The 21,794-nt window shown below is 56.2% G+C and overlaps 3 protein-coding genes and 1 non-coding gene across 10 annotated transcripts; 1 reads left to right on the forward strand and 3 right to left on the reverse strand.

Moving 5' to 3' along the window:
- Positions 1-63: 63 nt before the first annotated feature.
- P2RY11 (purinergic receptor P2Y11) lies at positions 64-7,511 on the reverse strand. Of its 2 annotated transcripts, XM_033133982.1 has the most exons (13): positions 7,420-7,511; positions 7,163-7,333; positions 6,546-6,647; positions 6,300-6,350; positions 6,011-6,181; positions 5,344-5,420; positions 5,063-5,170; positions 4,838-4,961; positions 4,676-4,754; positions 4,455-4,584; positions 4,221-4,381; positions 4,057-4,140; positions 64-1,281 (listed from the first exon to the last, which is right to left on the reverse strand). In XM_033133982.1, the coding sequence occupies exons 1-13, from the start codon at positions 7,435-7,437 to the stop codon at positions 215-217; spliced, it is 2,343 nt and encodes a 780-aa protein (XP_032989873.1). In that variant the 5' UTR covers positions 7,438-7,511; the 3' UTR covers positions 64-214. The 2 variants fall into 2 exon arrangements, with proteins under 2 accessions (XP_032989873.1, XP_032989872.1); XM_033133981.1 differs by lacking the exons at positions 4,057-4,140; positions 4,221-4,381; positions 4,455-4,584; ... (7 more) ...; positions 7,163-7,333; positions 7,420-7,511 and adding an exon at positions 2,584-3,465 and having other exon boundaries at positions 96-1,281.
- LOC117038611 (small nucleolar RNA SNORD105) lies at positions 6,414-6,500 on the reverse strand. Its single transcript, XR_004425701.1, has one exon. It is a non-coding gene; the product is annotated as a small nucleolar RNA SNORD105 (small nucleolar RNA).
- ANGPTL6 (angiopoietin like 6) lies at positions 7,393-15,818 on the forward strand. 5 transcript variants are annotated; one of them, XM_033133977.1, is made up of 8 exons: positions 7,393-7,520; positions 8,613-8,692; positions 9,839-9,944; positions 12,572-13,154; positions 13,837-13,999; positions 14,551-14,738; positions 14,812-15,082; positions 15,592-15,818. In XM_033133977.1, exons 4-8 carry the CDS (start codon positions 12,579-12,581, stop codon positions 15,780-15,782), a joined length of 1,389 nt encoding a protein of 462 aa, XP_032989868.1. In that variant the 5' UTR covers positions 7,393-7,520; positions 8,613-8,692; positions 9,839-9,944; positions 12,572-12,578; the 3' UTR covers positions 15,783-15,818. The 5 variants fall into 5 exon arrangements, with proteins under 5 accessions (XP_032989868.1, XP_032989869.1, XP_032989866.1 ...); XM_033133978.1 differs by lacking the exon at positions 7,393-7,520 and adding an exon at positions 7,533-7,860; XM_033133975.1 differs by lacking the exon at positions 7,393-7,520 and adding an exon at positions 7,533-7,836.
- A 219-nt stretch (positions 15,819-16,037) lies between these two features.
- SHFL (shiftless antiviral inhibitor of ribosomal frameshifting) lies at positions 16,038-20,531 on the reverse strand. Of its 2 annotated transcripts, none has more exons than XM_033133986.1 (8): positions 20,213-20,531; positions 19,630-19,753; positions 19,397-19,446; positions 17,940-17,978; positions 17,620-17,769; positions 17,050-17,153; positions 16,793-16,947; positions 16,038-16,297 (listed from the first exon to the last, which is right to left on the reverse strand). In XM_033133986.1, the coding sequence occupies exons 2-8, from the start codon at positions 19,679-19,681 to the stop codon at positions 16,071-16,073; spliced, it is 777 nt and encodes a 258-aa protein (XP_032989877.1). In that variant the 5' UTR covers positions 19,682-19,753; positions 20,213-20,531; the 3' UTR covers positions 16,038-16,070. The 2 variants fall into 2 exon arrangements, with proteins under 2 accessions (XP_032989877.1, XP_032989875.1); XM_033133984.1 differs by having other exon boundaries at positions 20,205-20,530.
- Positions 20,532-21,794: the final 1,263 nt, after the last annotated feature.

Here is a 21,794-nt window from a genome sequence, read left to right on the forward strand (position 1 = left end):
CAGCCCCCCCCCTTCCTGTGTGGGTTTGCTCCCTGCTCAGGTTTGGTGCTGTTGGCGGAAATACTTGCTGCTCTGGCCTGGGTGCTCACGGTTCCCACCACAGGCCTTTGGGGGAGGAAGTGGCAGTTTGGCACCTGCTGCGTTCTCACCCGTTCCCCTGCAGGGTCCTTTTGGTGGGGAAGAGGCTCAAAATGTGCCAGGTCATGGACTCAGCTCAGGTGGCTATGACAGTGAGGGGCAGAGCTTGGCCAGAGCTCGCAGTGTTCTCTAGTGCCCGGCCCTCCCTGCAGCCGAGGCAGTGTAGGTGGCAGCAGCCCGGGCTAGGTGCTACCGCCATGTAGAGCAGCGGGTGGATACAGGTGGCCAGGGGCACGAGGCTTCGTGTCACCTGGTGGCCCACGTAGGACCTCAAGTCCAGCGCCGCCTCAGCCTGAGCCACGTCTGCAAATGCCGGGCAGCGGGCTATCCAGCGCTGCCGGGCGGACAAGTTGAGCACCTGTGTGACATAGTAGGGCACATAGGAGCTAGCGTAGAGGACTACACCACTGGCCACCAGCGCTGCCACTTGCATTTTCTCAGCTGCTGTCAAGCCGTGGCTGCGTAGCACACTCCGCCCGAGGGCGCTATAGGCCACCAGGGTGAGCAGCAGGGGCAGGACACAGCCCAGTGTTACCAGCACCAGGCTGTAGACTCTGTAGGCCTTGAGCCGATTGTCACCCGCTGTACCCAAACACTTGATGCAAGCCCCAGGCCTGTCCACAGTGCAGTTGCCTTCCTGGTGTGGCGTCGTCAGGTGGGAGAAACTGAGTGTGGGTGCAGCCAGCAGGGCTGCTAGCGCCCAGCCAGCGGCGCTGATGGCCCAGGCGTGCTTGGGCTGCAGGTGGCTGCGGGAGAAGAAGGGGTGAACGATACCCAGGTAACGGTTGATGCTGATGCATGTAATGAAGATGACGCTGCCCAGCAGGTTGCAGACAAAGAGGAAGCGCTCCAGGCGGCATGTGACTTCCCCGTAGCGCCAGTGTTTGGGTGGGTACAAGTAGGCAGCCAGCGGGGGCAGCGTCAGGGCATAGAGCAGATCGCTGACGGCAAGCTGGGCCGAGAAGACCACAGCTGGGTGCCATGGGCGCTGCTGCTGTGTGCTGAAGCGGTAGAGGGCCAGGCCGTTGCCCGCCACAGCCACCAGGAACTCAACCACCAGCATGGGCCACAGGAAGCCTTCCTGGAAGTTATTCAGGATGCGGTCAGCAGCCGCCAACATGTTGGGTGGGCAGGGTGGAACACCTGTGGGCAGAGGGTGTCACCAAGTGAGCCCTGTTCCTCCTCAACGTGGCTCCCACGACTTTCACCAGTCCTGAGTACCTGCTGTGCACCAGGCCTGCATGAACCCTTTGGATACGGAGTTTCACTTCTGTCCACGCCTATGAGGGGTGTCAACTGCAGCTGGCTTTTACAGAAAGAATGGGGCCCAGGAAGGTCAGGAGCCCAGAGCCTGTCACTCAATTGACGTTCAGTAGGCTCTCTGGGTATGGCACCCTCAAGAATCAACTGGGGCAATAACCAGGGGGTCGCTGCTCTGGCAGGAGCACGTAACCTGGCTGTGATGACTGGGAGCCCTTAGGCCTGGGGTGGAGGAGCAGGAACCCAGAGGGCTCAGACCCCACTGCAATCCTCCAAGTCCCCACCGTCAGAATCAGTCACCCCTGTAATGCCACCAGAGTCCAGCCTCTGTCATCTATCCGGACCAGCAGTTGCTTAGGCCCTGGCGTCCCAGCTCCTCTTAGGTCTTCATCAGCTCTCCCCATAGCTGCCAGAGGGCGCCTGTGAGCACCTGGATCCCGTCGCATCCCTCTCACTGGAAAAGCCAGTTCTCACTGAGGCCCTGCTCTTGCTCCCAACCCACTTGCTCTCATCTGCTCTGCGTGACTCTTACAGTCTCCACGCTGGCTTCCTGGTTGTTCGTTAGACACATCCTGCCTCTGGGTGGCTGCACTGACTGTTCTCTCCCCACCTCCGTCACAGGCTACAGACATCCTTAAGGCTGTCTCCTTCACTTCCTCCTCCTCTGTGGTTCCAAGAGGCCCGTTCTGACCACCATAATATTGCCACTGCACACTTTGGCTCCCTTCCTTGCTTATTTTTTCCTCCACAGCCTGTATCTCCATCGACCACTGTGAGGAAAATCCCCAGGAAAGTATCGGGGCAGGGAGTGCCTGCTTCTGGCTCCCAAGCACCCAGAACAGCACCCAGGACACTGCAGCATGGGGTAATAGCAGAACCCTGGGGTTGATTCCCTCTCACACACCCCTCCCACACTCAGCCTGCTTTTTAATCTTGAGAAATGGCCCGTTACCAGTGGATCTAACAGGCTGGCCACTGTGCTAGGTGCACAGACCCCTCCCGGCTGTTTCTGCGCTCTCACTTCTGCCTCTCCATCCCAGCTTTGGGCTCCAGAGCTCTAGGAGGAAGCCACTGTCCAGACAAGATTCTTAAACCATCTCCCCATCCCCTCCACCCGTCCTGGGCTGCAGGGGCCACGGCCCTGGATGTGCCCAGCTCAATGACCCAGCAGCACTCGCTCCTCACCTGAGGTGGTGGCAGCCATGGCCCAACAACTTGCTTCTGGGTCTGCTGTACTCTGTTGTGTCTTCGTCCCCTCCCTACAGCTCCACGTTCAGGCGGCTGAGCTTACAGTTCAGGCACCAGCCTCCCTTCTGCCTCGTATTTCCTTCCTCATTGTACTTTCTAGATCTGGGTCTGTTGACGGGCCCTGAGTTTGGGGGAGGAGCCCAGGACCTGGGACCCAGAGCCACTGAAGAGTAGAGCCAAATATGCCCACTTCCCTCATTCGTAAAACAAGGTCCTGCACTTCCAGTGCCCACGCTGGGGGTCAGAAACCAGGTCCAACTCCCAGGGGCTGCTGGCATCTGAGACAGAAAACTCGTAGGCAGTCAGGGACATGGCCACGGTGGAAGAAATTAAGGCCGACACCTTAACAAAGCCAGAGGAAATAACTTCGTTCAAACTGCAGGGCCCACCAGACTGAGTAATCAGCTCAGGGGTGTGTGTGGGAGGACCATTTACATTCAAGCTGCAGAGCCCGCCAAGATTAACTGCCCAGGTACGGGGAAAGGGCCAATCAGCTTGCAGTTTTTGTCAATTTCAAACTGCAGAGAACACGTGCAGTCTAAAGAGACCAGGTAATAGCCTTTTGTCAATCTCAGGTGTCAGTCAAGTGGTCCCACACCTGGAGAGGAACAGCCCATCCCAGATAAAACCCACAGGATCCTGCGAGCCACGCCATCTTTGAGCGGTGCTTTTGCTTGGGGGGCCACTCCAAACCCTTTGGAGTGTACTTTTTCTCTTAACAATGCCGCCTTGAGCCTTTGCCCCCTTTTGCCTTACCTTTCCTGGGGGCCACTCTAAACTCTTTGGAGTGTACTGTCCCTTTTAATAATGGCCCTTGAGCTACTGCTTTCTGCCCGGGTCCACTTCTATTTCTTTGAAGTGTACTTTTTCTTCTAATAAATTGCCTCCACTACTTTACCTCGGTATCTCAATTCTTTGCTCTGAATGCCAAGAACCTGGATACCGCGTCAAGGTGGACTCATCCTCCGGTAACCTAATGGCAAAGCTTCCCAGTGTTCCTCCCTGAGGCCCGGGTTTGACCCCCTGGGTGTGGGAGCCAAGCCCAAACTTCTCACCAAGAAGGGCCCACTCTCCGGTAACATCTGGGTCCTGTGGCCCAAGTCCCCCCATTGCAAATACAGCCTCTGACTCATTGGAAATCAGTATTTATTAGAGTAGGAGGTTTGGGAACCAGCTCCTTTATGAAAGGAAACTGAGGGCTGTACCTGGACCCCCATGCAGGAGCCCAGGGAAGCACCTCTCGGGCCCCAATCTGGGGCATTCCATCCTCTGCTCAGGCTTGGCCTTAGGCCACTTTCTTAGATGGCCGTGCTCGGCCTCGCCCAATGTCCCGAGCAGCCTGTCGGGGCCCCAGCTTGGCCTGGGCCCCCCAGGGCTTGCCCTTTGCCTTTGGAGGCCTCCGGTCACTGCCACGGTCCAGCTTCCGCTCCTTTATCTGCCGCTTCTTGCTTGGAGGCCCAGTGGGCCGTCTCCGTCGGGCCTTTGGGAACATATCTGCAAGGAGAGACTGTCAGGGCCATCAGGGCACAGGAACAGGCCCACGGTGCCCAGCTGCAATGACTCCTGCCACGCACCTTCATCAGGCTCCTCGCCCACTGCCTGGCGGAAATACTCTGCTTCATCCTCCTCCTCCTGGCCAGCCCCCTCTGCCTCAGGGGGGGCCCCAGGGTCCTCAGCATCGCTGTCCCCATCAGCCTCTGCCCGTGCCCGCTTCATGCCTGCCAGACTCTTCTTCCTGGAGGAAAAGGGTGTCGGTCAGTGTGGCACCCTGCACCCAGGACCCACCTCATTACCCGCCAGACACACACTTGTGGGCCTCTCGCTGCTCCTGCTTCCGCTGGACATTCTGGGCCTGCTGGTCCTGCCTCTGGGCCTTGAGCCGCAACTTCTCCTCCTTGGCTGCCAGAATGGCTTGCAGCTCCTCCTCCGTTTTGTGCACTGAGAAGAGATGATTCACCAAGATCCAAATGTGCCCACTGCATCTTGTGACCCACCCTGGAGGGCCTCAGACCCCTGGCCCCATCCTCACCGAAACTGTGAAACAGCACATTCCCTTCCCCAACGCCCTCCTGGATCTTGATAAGCTGCAGTGTCATCCGAGGCCCAATCTGGAGGGACATGGGGGTAAAGTCAGTCCTTCCTTGGGGTCTAGGGGCTGCCAGAGGAAGCCACTTCTACCACTGGGCCTCACCTCAGTGAGCCGAATGGCGCTCTGCTGGGCCCGCATGTTGCCGCGCCCTGCTATAGCCTGGGGCAGCTCCGTAATGTTGTGTTCGCCATCGGGTTCTGCCTCGCTCTCGGACAGCCCCGCGCCCCTGTGCAGGGAAGACACACAGCTCAGCAGGGGATCCCAGGCTCCTGGAACAGTTCTGGGTCCCCTTGGACTATGGGAGCCTCCTACCCCACCCCTCCTCACGTGGCCAGCAGCTCACTGATGTCCTGCAGGCGGCTCATGTTGGGGAACTTCTCCTGGAGAAGCTTCTTCATCCCTCGACTTGCACCCACAGGAACAACTTTGATGCTACTGTAGGAGCCAGAGTAAAGAGGACGGTTAGGGATCATGGGGTCAGAGGCCAGCCCTACCCTCTCCCTTTTCCAGTGCAGCAGGGCAGTTTACTTGCAGACTGAACAATCAGGCTAAACAGCAGTGTTGCCATCAGCTGGAGGCAGAGCAGCGCCGCCGGCCCCCATACTCACTAGTGGCGGAAATCCAGCTCCTGGGAATCTGGGTTGTAGTTGATGAGAAGGCAGCGCTTGATGGTGTTCAGGTTCACCTGGAAGAGAGAGGATGAGGGCATGGCACCAGGTCAGCTGCCCCCGAGCCTCACTGCATGCTGGAGCCCAAGCCAAGCCCTGTGGGGACTGATGGGGCTGCAAGTTGTGTCCGTGGACCGCTAGCTAGAAATCCTGGTTCTAGGGCCCTCCGAAGGCCACCCACACCAGACTTTCTGAGGATCACACCTAACAAGCTGAATTTGAGACCCACTAATGCCAGGGATTAGGAGCTGGGACTCAGGAGCCAGACTGAAAAATACAATCCTCCCCCACCGCCTTATATCTAACCTCAGACTAGTTACTTCACCTGTCAGCCTCAGTTTCCCTCTCTGTAACATGAAGTCATGCTACACCACTTAAACCAGCACTCAATAAAGCACCATTGGCATTTTCCACCTGCCAGGGGGGAAGGCAGTTCACAGGGAGCCCCTTGCCTCTTGTCACACAACATAAATGAGATTTGACTTTGGAAGCCAGAGATTTCAACCTCAGTGCTGGGAAGTGAGAACTGAGCCATCAACCCCAGGGCCTGTGTGGTACCTGCTATCTGGCGCATCCACCCACACCTGCCACTCCAGGCCCAGCCCACCTTGTGCACATTGATGGAGGGGAACAGGTTCTGGAACATGGTGGCCATGAGCTTCACATGCATGCCGTGGGGACCAAAGCTATTGAGCACCAGGAGAGGCGGGTGGGTAAACTGCTGCTCGTGCATGCGGTGCCGGCGCAGTGAGGAGACCACGTCACGCACCAGTGTGTACTGTGGGGAGGGGAGGGGCGTAGTGAGGAGTGGGTGACTGCCAACCACTCATGGCTGGCACCATCCTCCAAACCCAGCTTCCACCCCACATGGCCCTCACACCACCTCCAATCCTTACCTTGTTGATCCGGAAGGTCAAGGTGGGGCCTCCTGGGAGGCGCATCAGCTTCTACAGAGAAGAAAGGATCCATGAGGGTGGAAGCTTCCAGCTAGGGAGCAGGGGGAGTGGGAACCTCTGCCCCAGCTCTTCAGAGCGTTTACTTTGAAGCCAGAATCACAGCAGTTCAGAGGCACATGGGTTCATCATGAGAGTTGGGGGAGAAGGAGAGTATGGGGTAAATGAGGGGTGTGGGTGGCCACTCACAAAGTAGATATTGGTCTCCGTTTTGCTCAAGATCAGGAAATGTGTGACCCCAAGGGGCCCAGCCACTGCCACACAATCCTTCAGAGAATTTTTCTTTCGTACCTGAAAATTAGAAAAAAGAGCGATCATAGATCCCTTTTTCAGCAGACTATACACTTAAAACTGCACGCCTTTTCTTGCAACTAATCCTTCCCAAAAGGGAGGTTGGAGTTGGGGTGGAGTGAATGCTCTTGGCCTCTAGAGCCAATCAGACCTGAATTCGAGTACTGCCTCTTGCTTACTGTGAATCGCCCCATTTTGCAGATAAGCCAACTAAAGCACAGCGAGGTTACGTAACTTGTTCCAGGCCTTTCACAGAAGCCAAGTTTCTAGCCCAGTTCTGCTGATTCCAGAGTCCCCTATTATCCACCAGTCCCAGGCACCCACCTAAACCCCAAGCTGAGTGCGTTCATCTGCGCGCCCTCACTGCTGCTCCGGAAAACCCCGAGAGGCAAAGACGATAGTCCCCATACGGGTCTCTTTCTCCACCTAGGGAGGCTGAAGCCCTGAGCGGTTGGAGCCGCGACAACGGGGCCCAGGGTAGGTTGAAGAGGGCTGGGGGAGGGGGGGGTGCAGACCTGAAGGCGGGTGGCGGTGAGCGGCTCCATGACCCGCCGTAGGTCCAGGCTGAGCTGCCGAACGCCGCGACCCGCGCGGCCCCGAGCGAACACGAACGAGTGCGGCTGCGCGGCGTAGGCCTCGAGGCTGCGGAGCTGCGCCTGTGCGCGCGCGCGCTTCTGGTGCCGGGACTACGGAGGCGAGAGGCGAGCGGTGAGCGTGGCGGTCTCCGCCCGCGCCGCCCGTGCCGCCCGCCTCCCCGGCCGCCGCATCTCACCCGCCCTGACTGCCGCATGCCGCCGTCTTCTCCACGAGGGCCCTCCAACAGGCCGCTTCCGGCGCCACACCATCCACTTCCGGCACCGGCGAAGCTATCACGTGAGGCGCCGCTGCGCCATGATGTCACCAGGCAGGTTTATGCACCAGATAGCGAGAGGGGGAAAAAAGAAAAATCATTGGACGTGTTGCTATGGAAACACCTGGTGCCTATTTTTACGGAAACGGGGGTGGGCCACGCGGCACAGGGAGCCGGCGAGAGCGCTGAGAAATGAGTGGCGGGTTCGAATCCTGCCTCTGCCAGTTCTGCCAGCTGTGCGATTTTGAGAACCACTTTCCCCACCCCGAGGCTCCTAAAGGACCCTAACGAGAAGATAATAATAATTTACTCTCTGACCTGCGAATTAAGAGAGACGATGTACGCACAGTGCTTGGCACAATGGTGCGAGGCACTTGGGGAGCAACCAGACAAGCGGGGTAGCTCTGTGGCCGTTACTCCTTTGGGCCCCCAGCTCCTGCGGGCCAGCTGTCCTCCCCCAGGGCCCTGTCTGCGGATGGGCTGAGGATGGAAACTCCACATCACCTTCTGGAAACTTAGGGCAATGTGGGCGAGTGGTGAAAAATTCATCCCCTCCCGATTTCCGCTCAAAGCCCCAGTTTTGGCCTCAGGCCTCTGGCTTCTTCCCCAGAACCTTGGGGTGGGGGGGAGGGACGCCCCCAACATCTCTCTGCCTGTCCCATTCGCTTCCCTTCCTCCATCTGCCTCCCCTCCCCCATCTGCCTCCCCTCATCTGTCTCCCCCTCCCCAATTCTTACCCCACTGTCTCCTCTTCCCATCTCTGTCTCCTCCACATGTCTGTCTTCTTCTCCCCCAACTTTGTCTCTGCCATCAGTTGTCTCTTTAATCACCTCTAAGTTTCCATCCTTCTCCTCTCTTTCTCTGTCCCTATCCCCATTTCTCTCTTATCCTCTCCAGACTCTCCATGTCTCTCCCCTTCTCTGTGTCTCAAACTCTCCCTTCTGTCAGCCCCTCTCTGTGTCTTAGGAGGTTTTTTTTCTCTGTTGCCAATGGGGGAAAGCTGGAGGGGGCTGCGGGTGGGGGGCCGAGGGGCCCAGTATGGGGGGCCTCAGCCCAGGCCTGGAGCCCAGCCTGGCAGCCTCTCTCAGATCTGGGACGACCATTTCCTCTTTCAGGCCCGGAGTCCACTCAGGTTACTAGTTCAGGACTGAGGACCTGGGGAAGGAGGCTGCTGGTCTGCAAGGCCTTCGCACAGGTTAGAAACCTCAGGCCTGTGCTCTCAGGTTGGGGGTCTCTGCGTGAATCTCTTTGTACCCCTGAGAAATGGCTGTCTGGTTTCTTCTGCCTGTTTCTGTCCCTGCATGACTTGACCTGGCTGAAGATGTGACAATGTGTGTGGGAGACAAAGGGACACATGCGTGTGGTAATGGGGGGGGTGAGCTGGTGTTAGGGGCTCGCTGTGTACCTGGTCTGCATCTCTGTGCTTGCTAGTGTGTGACCCCGTGTACCTGGGTGTGTATGTGTCTGATACACAGGTACAGACACACTCAGCCTACAGGTTTTCCGTTCAGTTGTGAGGTTTTGTGTGTGTGTGTGTGTGTGTGAAAGAGATCATATTTTGAACACACAACTGCTGCCTGAATCTGTTGTTTCTGATTGTGTCTTTGGCAAATGGAATCTGTGTGTGCGTGTGCCAGGCAAATCCACGGACACACATGCACACAGATTCCATCTGTCTATCTTTGCTGTTTTGTACAGCGGTTTGCATGTCTCATTGGGTGTGTTGCATGTCTCATGTCTTTGTGCTGCACTGTTATGTGAGCACGGGTGTGTGTGACTGTCACAGCATATGCATGTGAGTTCTGGAGCCAAGCTACCTGGGCCGAATCCCATTGCCAACCTTTTCAGGCTGTGTGACCATGGGCAAGTCACTCACCCTCTCTGAGGCTCCTTTTTCCCTGCTGTTAAATGAGGCTACACACAGAAGGCAGCTCAGGTTGTGAGGATTAAATGAGATAAAAGGTGTAAACAGTTTAGAGTCATGCCTGACACTGCAGGTCCTGCTGATGTTGGCGATTGTCCTTCTCTGTGGTGTGTGTGTGTGTGTGTGTGTGTGTGTGTGTGTGTGTGTGTGTCTGAGGCCCGGATCCCCTGATCCTGGAGCCTGCAGCCTCCCATGCTCTGTGCTCTGCAGTGGGGGGAATGTCCAGGGCACTGACCTGTGTTATCAGGCTCTGGTGGCCTGGCCAGGGGGGTCTGGCAATTCGGCCTCAATTCTCATGTGGGAAATCCTAAATATTTACAGTTGGAGCTCCTGGGCTCAGCATCACAGTTGTAGTCCCAGGCTCTGGAGGGCCAGGAGGGTGCATTACCAAGCCTCCTCCCTCCTGTTCTCCCCCAGACTCTCCCCTTTCCCAGCTCGGAGGCCCCTGCCAGAACCTTGGCTCCTCCTCAGACTTCTGTGCCTGCTGCGAGACTCACTGGATCCAGGGTCTTGGTCGTGAAAGGTGAGAGAACAGGAGGGTGGGAGGGCAAGTGAAGTCTGATTCTGTCTGTTGGGAGACTGGGGCCTCTGCTTGACTGGGGGCTTCGCAGGCCTTCTCCTCACCCCCACTGAGACTCTTGGAAGGCAGCGTGTGTTACACACTCTAGCTCCAGGGGATGTGGTCCATTTTTGTTGTGAGGGGCCTGGTGTCTTCAGGTAGCCAAGGAGATGACCCCACTCACCTGTTGGGAGCTCCTGCTTGATGTGCGAGTTCAGTCATAAATATTCCTTTGTCCAGCTTCCCCCCCAACCCCCCAGTTCGCACATGACTCAGAGTAAAAGCTGAAGTCCTCCTCAAAGCCCTCAGGGCCCTGCACACTTTGCCCCCTCACCTCCCTGCCCTCACCTCCTCCCCCTCTCCCCCTCGCTCACTCTGTTCCAGCCTCACAGGCCTCGTTGCTATTCCTTGGGTACATCAAGCAAGATCCCACCTCAGGGCCTTTGCACTTGCTGTTCCTTCTACCTGAATGCTCTTCCCCTTCTCTCTCTTCCTTCAAGTCTTCACTCAAGTGTCATCTCTTTAAACAGAGGCCTGACTCCTCTATTTAAAATGCCACCCAAGCCCAGGATTCCCACCCCCTTCCCTGCTAGAGTTTTCTCCTAATCACTTAACACCTTCTGACCTATCTACTGTCCATTTTCCCAACCAGGATGTCAGCTCCTCGAGGGCAGGGATTTTGTCTGTGTTGGTTACAGCTGTGTTCCCATTGCCTGGAATAGCTCCTGGCACACAACAGGTGCTGAACGAGTATGTGTTGAGTGTGTGAATGAGGCAGCATGTGTGACAATGGAGAGCACAGGACATGTGCCTGTGTGGCAACCAGGACATGTGGCTTTGGACATAGTGGAACTTGGTACAGGGATGATGAGTGAATACATGAGACATGTTCTGAATGTCCGCAGGTACACATGGGAGGCGTGTGTGTCCCCCATCTGAGAGGCTGTGAACCCCAAGAATGAAGGCAGTGGGGGCCCGTGTGTGGACCCTACAGGGTCAGGGGTAGGTGGCTGCAAGTACACACCCTCGAGGGAGGACACTTGTAGGAGGCCACCTGTGTGAGCTGGGGAATACCTGGGGGCACAACAGACCTGGGGCATGTGTGTGTTGGGGGTGTGTGTGGCACCAGGCACTGTTTTAGGTGCTGGGGACAGAGCAGTGCACAAAACCCAGACTTAGCCTCTGGAGGGTGATATTTTGGTGGGGGAATTCAGATCATAAACAATCACAAGTAAATGAGGCAATTTCAGAGAATGATACATGCTAAAATAAAAAAGATGGACTGTATAGAGAGTGTTCAGGAGGGGCAAATCTAAATGGGGTAGACAGGAAAGGCTTCTGAGGACGGGACAGCTGAGCTGAGATCTGAATAAGGAGAACGAGGGAGCCATGTTAAAATTCAGGGAAGAACGTTCTAAGCTGAAGAAAGAGCACATGCAAAGGCCCTGAGGCTGGAGAATGCCTGGTATGTTTGAGGAACAGCAAGGAAGCCAGGGTGCCTGTTGCCGAGTGAGCGAAGGCCAAGTGGGAGGAAGTGAGGGCAGGGATGGGACGGGAACAGGATGCAGGGCCTTGGGGAGGACTTGGGCTTTTACTCAGAGGGAGGTGAGAGCCATGGAGGTTCTGAGCAGAAGAGGGATGTGACCTGACTTGGGTGTTCACAGGCGTCCTCTGCCTGCTGAGGGAGAGACCAGAAGTTGAGGACAGACGACTGGAGACCTGGGAGGCAGCTGCTGTAAGGGAATCCAGATGTTGTGTTGAGCTGGGATCATGGTGGGGGGTGTCGATAGGGGGATGTGGAGGAATTCAGGGTCTAAGCAAGAACTGGTAGTCCTGGCTGAGGGGTTGGATCTGCCATGAAGAAGGAGAAGGTATGGATGACGCTGGACTTTGGCCTGAGGATGTGGAAGATGGGGTGTCCACTACTAGACTGACTTAGTGAGACTTGCCTCTCACCCTACCGCCCCCTCCCCCACCCCTTCTCCCCGCTTCTGCTGCAGTCTCCAGAGGTTCCTTTAGTACATCAGGCAGGTCCGGAGCCTCAGGGCCTTTGCACTTGCTGTTCCCCCGTCAGGTCTGCTCTTTCTCAGACATCCCCAGGCCTTCCTCCCTCACCTCCTTCAGGTCTTTGTTCAAATGTCACTTCCTCCAGGCTTCCCTCTTCTTAGATCGCCCCTGTACAGATCCCCATGTCTCTCTGCTCTTTATCTTGAGCACTCAGCGCCATCTAATACACTTCATTAATCTTATACTTTACTTTGTTCCTGATGGGCAAGGATTTTGTGTTTTGTTCCCGACTGTATTCCCAGCACCCAGAATTGAGGTCGGCAACAGTAAGCACTCAGTGAATGCTTGTTGAATGAATGCATGAGCTATGCAGTCCCGCAGGGCTTCTGGACCTCAGTGGAGAGGCCAGAGCGGTATCCCATTGGGTAGTTTCCAGCCTCGGGAGTCTGTAGACCCAGAGCCAGGCAGGTGTAGACACGGGCATTCCCGCGTGGGATCAGCTGGGTTTAGCCCGGTCTGAGATTCAGGGCCCGAGTCTGGGTTCCCGGGTCCCTCCCTCCTTCCTGTTTGTCCTCTGCCTGCAGGTCCGCCATGTGGGCGCCCGGGCTGCGCACGCTGCAGCTGCTGCTCCTGCTGGGCGCATCGTGGGCGCGGGCAGGTGCCCCGCGCTGCACCTACACCTTCGTACTACCCCAGCAGAAGTTCACGGGTGCCGTGTGCTGGAGCGGGCCAGCATCCGCGGGCCCGATGCGGGAGGCGGTGAACGCCAGCGAGGTGGCGGCGCTGCGCGTGCGCGTGGGCCGTCACGAGGAGCTGCTGCGCGAACTTCACCGGCTGGCGGCGGCCGACAGCGCCGTGGCCGGCGATGTGCGCGCATTGCGCAAGGACAGCCGCGGCCTGAGCGCGCGCCTGGGCCAGCTGCGCGCGCAGCTGCAGCACGAGGCGGACCCAGAAGCTGGGCCCGGCGCGGGAGCGGAGCCCGCCGCCGCACTGGCGTTACTTGGGGAGCGTGTGCTCAACGCGTCTGCCGAGGCGCAGCGCGCCGCCGCCCGCTTCCACCAGCTGGACGTCAAGTTCCGTGAACTGGCGCAGCTGGTCAGCCAACAGAGTAGCCTTATCGCCCGCCTGGAGCGCCTGTGTCCAGGAACCTCGGGCGGGCAGCAGCAGGTAACCCCGTAGTCCCCCCAGAATCGCAGCCACTTCATGTGCGCATTGTCTGTAAGATGGGTCTCTTGCAACCCCAGAATGTCTTAGCAGCAGTTCCGGAAATCTGGAGTTCCAAAAACTGGATTCCTACCTCTCCTCCCATAACTCATTTGGGTCAAAACGCAACTGTTGGCTACTTAGTGTTTACTGAATCCACTTCATATGACTATTCTTAGGATCCTGTAATCAAGCATATTGTGTGGATCAAGACCAAAGATCCATGATGTGGAGGTGTTATGTAATACTCAATATACATCCTGTGTCAGTTTCTAATTCCTGCCATATTATTATGCATTTTGGAACATGTCTGGCTCTGGGTTTTGAATCAAGAGATTGTTGCTCCGTGACAGCCCCGACCATACAGGGTTGTGGGGAACATTCAGTAAGTTAATACTCGTTGTTGGAAGTACTCATGTTATCCCTACTTTATAGAAAAGAAGTTGGAGGCACAGATTGGTTAAGCTGTGCACACCAGAGCAGGAATTTAGGCCCAACTGTCTGCTCTTAACAGCTAGTTAGGCTTTTGGAGAGGATCAATCCATGCTCCTGATCTCCCACCCATCTGGGTGCTGGGAGATTTAGGAGCTGAGTGGCCTAGGCTGAAGGTTAGTGCAATCACATCTGATTTTCTTGGTCTCCCCAGGTCCTGCCACCGCCCCTGGTACCTGTGGTTCCAGTCAGTCTGGTGGGTGGCACGAATGATACCAGCAGGAGGCTAGACCCAGCCCCAGAGCCCCAGAGCCAGCAGGAGCCCTTGGCTTCTTCCATGCCCACAGGGTACCCTGCTGTTCCCACCAAGCCAGCGGGTAAGATGAGGGCAGGGCTGTTGGAGGTGTGAAGAGCCAGGGGACTTCCAGTGCAGCATGAATATAAGGAAATAGGCGTCAGGATTTTAACAGCAGATTCCTCTCATGGTGAGAGGACTGGAGGAAATAATACTTTTAATCTGGTGATGGAACATGGAGCTATGGCTCCTAGTCTAATAAAGACCAAAATTTTTACTATGGTATGAAAACAGGAGAGGAAGCCCGCTTATATTGATGAAGGGACAGGGAATTTAGGACGGCTACTTTGGTGAGAATTTGAGCTTGGTTCAGCGTGCCATGTTCAGGACTTATATTCTGGTGAGACCATTGAGCCAGGATTTAAAAACCCCAGGCTCCACATGTGCTATAGTGAAGGAAGAGTGACTTAAGGATCTTATTAAGGTAAAGAAATGGGTATTGGGGCTCTTATTTTGGTGAAGGAATGGGAGAGGCAGGACTACTATTCTGATGAGGATACCAGTGAGAAGTAAAACTCTTACTCCAGTAGGGGTTGGTTGGTCCGGGCCTCCCCCATATCTCTGTGCTCACAGGCCCATGGCAGGATTGTGCAGAGGCCCATTGGGCAGGCCATAGGCAGAGTGGAGTGTATGAGCTGCAACTGGGCCGGCATGTGGTGTTGGCATGGTGTGAGCAACAGCTGGAAGGTGGAGGCTGGACTGTGATCCAGAGGCGGCAAGATGGCTCTGTCAACTTCTTTACTACCTGGCAGAACTACAAGGTGGGTGCAGGTAGGCAGGGCTGGGCAGGGGAGGGGACCGGCTCCTGACTTCTTGACTTTCCTGCCCTGCCAGGTGGGTTTTGGGCAGCCTGATGGGGAATATTGGCTGGGCCTTGAACCTGTGCATCAGCTGACCAGCCGTGGAGACCATGAGCTGCTGGTGCTCCTGGAAGATTGGAGGGGCCGTGGTGCACGTGCCCACTACGATGGTTTTTCCCTGGAGCCTGAGAGCGACCACTACCGCCTACGGCTTGGCCAGTACCATGGAGATGCTGGAGACTCTCTTTCCTGGCACAATGACAAGCCTTTCAGCACTGTAGATAGGGACCGAGACTCCTATTCTGGTAAGGAACTCTTATTCTTGTGGCGGCGGAGGGGTGTAGGGGAGGAAGGACTCCTAGAGAGGGAATGAAAGGGTGGGGTAAGACTTCCTCCTGGTAAGAAGCAGGGTATGCGAGAGAACAGAGGATAGGACTTTTATTCTGGTAAGAGAACAGGGAACTCAAGACTCCTTCTCTGATGAGGCAATAAGAGTCAGGACTCCTGTTCTGGTGAAAGGCAGGGCATGCATGTGGGGAGCGTGGGGGTGTTGTGAGAGCTAGGACTTATTCTAGAAAGGAAACAGAAAAGATTTTTTTCCTGGTAAAGGAATGAGGGGTAGAGCTCCTAGTTTGCAGAAAAGAGTGGGGAAAGTATGACTTGTAGTTTAATAAGGGGCTATGGAAGGAATTACGGCCATTGCTCTGAAGAAGAAAGTGGGGGCCAGAGGATGCCTGGCAAAAGCCTTGCACTAGTGAAGTACTGGTAGAGGCTTTTATTCTGGTAGGAGGACATGGACTCTCTCTTCCCTTAGGTAACTGCGCCCTGTACCAGCGGGGAGGCTGGTGGTACCATGCCTGTGCCCACTCCAACCTCAATGGTGTGTGGCACCGTGGTGGCCACTATCGCAGCCGCTACCAGGATGGTGTCTATTGGGCTGAGTTTCGCGGCGGAGCTTACTCTCTCAAGAAGGCTGCCATGCTGATCCGGCCCCTGAGGCTGTGATCATCTGTCTGTCTGTCCCCCAGGTCCCAGGGGATGTTTGTCAGCAGAAGCCGAAGTGGTCGTGGCCACACCTCCTGTGTGGTTCAGTGCGTGCTATGTCCCTCAGACCTTCCTGTTGTCATCGATCTGCTCCCCAGGGCCCTGAAAACAGCACCCAGGAATCCCCCTGCCAACATCTCTTAACCCAGGCGCCTCCCCAAGGGCACTTCGATCTCGGTTTGAGCTCATATTTTATAATAACACAAAATACCACAGACCATGTCTGGTTTGCATCTCCACCTGGCAGGGTCACTCCCTGTGCCCACCACCCTCCTCTTCCTCCTCCTCCTCCTCCTCCTCCTTCAGGTCGTCCAGGATGAGGTTGTCCAGGTCTTCCAGCAGGCCCTCCTGGCTCAGGCAGGTGGCCACCGTGGAGCCGCTGCTGATGTGGGGGTTGCTGGGGTGTAGGACTTTTGGCAGGTGGTTCTGCTTCCGGCTCTTCGGGTGTGCGCAGGACGTCCCAGGCACGTGGGGTTCTGGGGAGGGAGGGGTTCTGAGGTCACATGAGACTGGGCCAAGGAGCCTGAGGCCACAGGCTCAGAACTACAGGGAATTTGGAGGTGCAAGCCATAGGAAATCCAGGGACATGGGTGTCACCGGAGGCTCCAGGAGACAACACAGGGGCTAAGAACACAGACCACAGAGGCAGAGCCCCCGGGACATGGGTGTGGGTCACTGGAGGGAAGTTACGGAGTCTCACAGGCAAGACCATGGGAGGTGGGTGTTAGGAGGAGCCAGGGGTCCAAGATGACCTGGTGTTGGAGGCCATGGAGACTGGGGAGCCATGGAAGACATGGAGGGAGGAGCCGATGCCATGGGAAGTGGCTATGGGGACAGGCCTTGGGAGGCACGTGGAAGAAGCAGGCAGAGACCCTGGTACTTGAGGCCCCAGAGGTGGAGATCCCAGGAGTCAAGGTCAAGTAGACAGCCCACAGTGGGGAGAAGCCACCGGGGATGAGTGGCGTCCTCACCTCGCCGGTTGTAGCAGTCGGCAGCTGAGCAGGAGTGCGTGTTGGTGCTGCGGTGGTCTATGTCCCGGTCCCGGCGCGGAGGGAGGATCCGTGTCGGATACACGGGAAAGCCGCAGCCGTAGCAAGGGGATGAGGACCCCATCTGTGCCCAGCCCCTGGGGGTGGGCAGGGCCATGAGGGTCCAAAGGAGAGGGCAAGGCTGGGCCAGGGCAGGGGTAGGGCAGGGCTGAGTCTAAGGTGGGGAGTCAGGACCTCACCGGAAGTTGTGTCGGCACTTTGGGCAGTGGAATTCAGCCACGCCCCACATCTTGTCACATGGCACAGGCTCATAGCGCTTCCGACATTTCCTGCATCGGGACACCTGGAGGTGTGGAGAAGGTAGCAGGCTCACTATCAGAGGGAACTCTGCTAGCTCGATACTGGCCACAGTGGGAACATTTATACCACAGAAATTGGTAAACACTAGAAATCCGGGGACCCCCAAGCCCCCCTCCTCCCACCCATGAGCAGACTGTTAAAGCATTGACCAGAAGCACAAGCACACCATTGGTTAAGGGGGTTTAGATACCAGAATTGGGGTTGTGGTTTCAGGGTCAGATTTGATTGCTATGGTAGCTGTCAAACTGTGGAGTCAGAGGTCAGGTTCCGGGGTAAGGGCTGAACTCCTCAAGTTGAAGGTCAGAAGTCCAGCTCAGGGTTGGGGGTTGGGGTCTGAGATCGAGGTTGAGCTCTCAGAGGCTGATGTTCTTAGGTCAGAAGGTCAGACATTGAAGATGGGGGTTGGGAGTGGAGTTCAGGACAGAGTCAAGGTTGGACTGGGTTATCACCTCCTTCCGCTGGGGTACACGGCGCCACCAGACATGGTCACAGGAGGAGCAGGCAAACTGCCGGTCCACAGCAGGGATGAGGTCTTCCTGGGCACGTTGGAACATGCGTAGGTTGGCTTCTGTCAGAGGCAGGAGGGAGGTTGCTACTGCCTGTGAAATGAGGCGGGGTGAGCACTAGAGGGTGGTCGGCCTTCCTCCACCAACACAAACAAGTCTCAGCCCTCCTCTCCTAGCAGATGCACCCCCTCCTCCACAATGACCTCACTCTCTCCCATGGATGTCCTCCCTGTTCCACCTCCCCCATTCCCACCTGGACTCACCTGGATATCCTGGTCCTGCTTCATGTCCTCTGGTGGATCCTGGGTGGAGACACCAGGGGCAGAGGCTGGGGATTCAGCTCAGGCCTCTTTTCACCTTGTTTGTTGGCGGCCGGGCTCCTGGATGGGACCCTCCCAGCCCCATATAAGAGTAGGGTGTTCCTAACTCACAAGGAGCTGATTGGCAGCGCTCTTACTGAGACCAGGTACATGACCTCTGTTACCCTTATAACAGTCCTGAGAGGTGGGCACACCTGTTATCCCCATTACTCAGATGGGGAAACTGAGGCCCAGAGCCAGGAGAGGGCTTGCCTGAGATCAGAGCAGGCCTGGACCCCATGCTCCCTTACTGCTGGTTAAATACCACACATTTGTTGGCATTGGGATGAGTTAGTTGCCTCTTTGAGGCCATGCTGCTTTAGGCTAAGTGTTCAGTCTCTGAGTTCAGATAGATGCAGGTTCGATCCCCAACTCTCCATTACTTCTAGCTGTGGCAGTGTGGCCAAGCTACTCCCCCTGGGTCCTTAATGAAGGGCATCTCAGAGCCCAGTCTCTGACTCTGAGTGGCTCGGGTTCAAATCCCAGCTGCCACCTGCATGCTGCATAATCCTGGCCAGTGACTTCATCACTGTCTGTTTCCTCATCCATAAAACCTGGTAATAAATAATAGGACCTGTCTCATGGGGTCGCTTTGGTGATGAAATGAATCAACAGGTAAAATTCCTGGAATCCTGCAGCAAGGAAAGTGCTCAATCAATGCTAAATGCTACTCTTTATTTTTTATCATACTCTTTATAGGTATAAATGTCAATGTATAAATATAAAGAGTATGATACATACTTTATTATACTCTTTAACAACTCTATACTGGTCTTTCAGGCAGGCAAAATCCACAGTGCATCCGCCACCAAAGCCATCTAAAGGGCAAAGTGGCCATGATGTATCTGTGCTTTAAAGCATTCATTCATTCATTCATTCATTCATTCATTCATTCATTCAACAGGAGCCCCCTACCCCCTCTCTCCGGTTCCCCATCTCCTGTTCATCCCAGCCTGTCTGTATGTTCCTTTGCTCACACTATTCCCTCTTCCAAGAAGACTATTTCCGACCCCTCCATTCCCAGGGATCACTCTTTTTCAGCCTTGATCAGTTGACACCACATCCTCCAGAAAGCCTTCCCTGACCTCTAGGGCTCCTATGTGATGACTTAAATCCTGGCTAGCGTCACTAACTAGTTTCATGTCTCTCTCCCCCATTTAATACCATTAGCATGGAATGAACACCTACTGTTTGCAGGCTCCCTGGCAGGACACACAGCCCTTCTGTGAATAAGTAGATGTGGTTGGACCATGAGTTGTAGACTGGCAGTGCACTGAGTGGGGCTCACCAAGGATGGGCAGGGTTCCCTGTGTTCTCCCTCCCCAGTTACCCTGTCCTTTGAGCGTAGGGGGGCAGTTTACCTGGGCATCCAGGTCATTACTCAGTTCCTGTCCATCTTTCTGCTTTACCCCTGGTGGGGAGAGTTAAGTGTAAGTGAAGGGCCCTTGAAGGATCTTGTGGGAGTTTCAGGGTCTCCGGAGCCCCAATACAGACCATCCCCAAGAGATGATCTCAACTCCTCTTCCTACCCTCCGAACAGACCGAGCTCCCCCGCGCGGAACACCCACCAGTCCCGGGAACCCTGCCCGCTCACCGTACACGATGGAGCGGCCCACTCCGGTGTGGTCGCTGTCAAATTTCCTCATCAGAGTCCCCGCCTTCCTGTTGGAGACCTTCCCATAAAACTTCTCCCGGAGGCGCCGGACGCTCTTCTCCAGCTGGGATGGGGACAGCGAGGCTCGGAAAGGGGAAGAAGAGAGATTGCCCCTCCCTATTTCTAGGCATCCTTCTCTGGGCCTGAACTTGACCCTTGGTTTTGGCCTCCGCATCCCCCACCCCCATCCCTCCATGGTATTTCCTGGAAAAGCCAAAGTCCCCACCGGGCATTGGGGGAGGGTGCGGACTGGGGCGAGCGTCCTAGGCTCGGGAGGAGGCCGGCCAGGTAACCCCTGGCCTCTGACCCTTGACCCTGCAGCCCCTGCTTTTCGCCCAGGGGGCCGCATTTCGCTCAAGAGGAGGTGGCGGTCACTCTCCTTTCTGGGGGGGGGCAGACAAGGAGGAAGGTCTGGGCTACGGATGGAGTCCCAAGGAACTGCGAAGCCCCCTCTGCGGCCCCGGCCCTTCCCGGCGTCTCTTGAGGGCCCTGGCCCAGCCGTAGCCATCTCCTACCTCCACACCTTCTTGAGACATGGTGGCAGTCACGCAGGTCCCCGCGAGGGTCCGCACTGCGCGCTCGGAGTCCCCCTACCTGGGCGCGCCCCGCGGTCCAGCCGCGCGCAGGGCAGGGGGCGGGGCTCCGGGCCGGCTCCTCCCTTCCTTCCCGGCCCCCTCTTTCGCTTTCGATTGCAGGGAAGCGCTAGCTCCACCCTGGCTCCGCCTCTGCTCTTGTGCCCCAAACCGAGGAGGGCTCCCGGGGTCCGCACTCTGCGGCTGAGCGCGCAGACCTCCGCCAGGAGAGGCGGCGCGGCCTCTGCAGTCGGTCACATGTCCCCACGCTGCGCGGGGTCCGCGTCTTCACGTCCCTCGTGGGGGCGGGGCCGCATCGGAAGGCCGCTGCGAATCTCGGGCTCCCCCTTCGAATCTGCTACCCCCGCCGCAGCTCGCGCTCCCCTAGTTCATCGCCTTCTCTCCTCACCCAGAAATCAGGCGCTAATTAAGACCTGGGCACCTTCCTGACTCTGAGCCTCTTACCCGGCCACATCCCCTCTCTGAACCTCAGTTTACTCCTCTATAAAATGGGGGTGATAAGTGACTACATTCTGGGGGTGTGTGTACGCGTGCGCGCCAGGATTCCAGACCCCGGATAGAACGCTTAGTAGCTCTTGGCATGCAAACTAGTCGGGCCAGCTACTCGGTGCCCGTCCAAAGGGACAGGCAGTGGGGGGATGGGGGTGCTTGTTAAAAATACAGGTTCCTGGTCCGGCCGTCAGCGGTTCCAGGGAATCTGTATTGTAAATCCAAAGGTTGAGAACCCCGACGTCCACGACGATTCTAACCCACCCAGCACAGGGGGCTGGAGGGGCTCTGGCCCAGCCCGGAGATTTCAGGGATGGTTTCTTGGAGAAAGGAACGGCTCGTATAGTCCTTGGAGTTTGAGGTCTTAGCTAGATGAAGCACAGAGTGGGGAGAAGGAAGCAGCTGGTGAAAAGACCCCAGAAGCAAGAGAGTCTGACGTTTCTCAGCCTCCTCACGGCTGCCATTTCGGGCTGGGGAGTTCTTTGTGGTGGGCTCCGTGCTGTGCATTGTAGGATGTTGAGCAGCTTCCCTCCCTGTCCTCCGCCCACTGGATGCCGGTGGCACCCCACACACACCAGTTGTGACAACTGAAAATGTCTCCAGACATTGCCAGATGTCCTCTGGGGGGCAAAATTGCATTAGGATAATGACTCTAAATTGTTTTCCCAATTATGCACCTCCATCAGTCAGAATGTTGAAGCTCTACCCCCAGATGGATATTTACTTATAAATTATGTAGAAATACAGTTATACCAATGGATTCTGTAGATTATTTTATAATAATATATTATTACATATTCTTTAGCAAACAAAAAATGGAGATAAAAAATAGGTGCGCTGATGTTTTCTACTTGAACCCCAAAGCTTTGTAGGTCTAGAGACTGCTCTCTTAGCGAATGTAAACAGTTCATGGTTCTTTGTGGCTGAATGGTGGAATTTCAGACAGGGATGGGGGCCCGAAGTCTGCACAGACGACCTGGGATTTTGTCCTGAGGGAAGTGGGAAGGCCTGGGGGGCTTTCCC

Source organism: Rhinolophus ferrumequinum, chromosome 18 (genome assembly GCF_004115265.2).
Source record: "Rhinolophus ferrumequinum isolate MPI-CBG mRhiFer1 chromosome 18, mRhiFer1_v1.p, whole genome shotgun sequence".
Taxonomy (NCBI): domain Eukaryota; kingdom Metazoa; phylum Chordata; class Mammalia; order Chiroptera; family Rhinolophidae; genus Rhinolophus; species Rhinolophus ferrumequinum.

Excerpts from the sequence above, each read along its gene's own strand:
- SHFL (XM_033133984.1), bottom strand. The coding sequence starts at position 20,225 with ATGTCTCAAGAAGGTGTGGAG. Across the intron at positions 19,447-19,629 it reads GGGCCGCTCCATCGTGTACG|GGGTAAAGCAGAAAGATGGA; the intron begins GTGAGCGGGCAG and ends TCTCCCCACCAG. Across the intron at positions 17,154-17,619 it reads GTGTACCCCAGCGGAAGGAG|GTGTCCCGATGCAGGAAATG; the intron begins GTGATAACCCAG and ends CCACACCTCCAG.
- P2RY11 (XM_033133982.1), bottom strand. Across the intron at positions 6,648-7,162 it reads TCACCGCCACCCGCCTTCAG|GTACGAAAGAAAAATTCTCT; the intron begins GTCTGCACCCCC and ends TCTAATTTTCAG. Across the intron at positions 1,282-4,056 it reads GGAGCGGAAGCTGGACCGTG|GTGTTCCACCCTGCCCACCC; the intron begins GCAGTGACCGGA and ends CTCTGCCCACAG.
- ANGPTL6 (XM_033133977.1), top strand. The coding sequence starts at position 12,579 with ATGTGGGCGCCCGGGCTGCGCACGCTGCAGCTGCTGCTCCTGCTGGGC. Across the intron at positions 13,155-13,836 it reads CCTCGGGCGGGCAGCAGCAG|GTCCTGCCACCGCCCCTGGT; the intron begins GTAACCCCGTAG and ends TGGTCTCCCCAG. Across the intron at positions 15,083-15,591 it reads GGACCGAGACTCCTATTCTG|GTAACTGCGCCCTGTACCAG; the intron begins GTAAGGAACTCT and ends CTCTTCCCTTAG.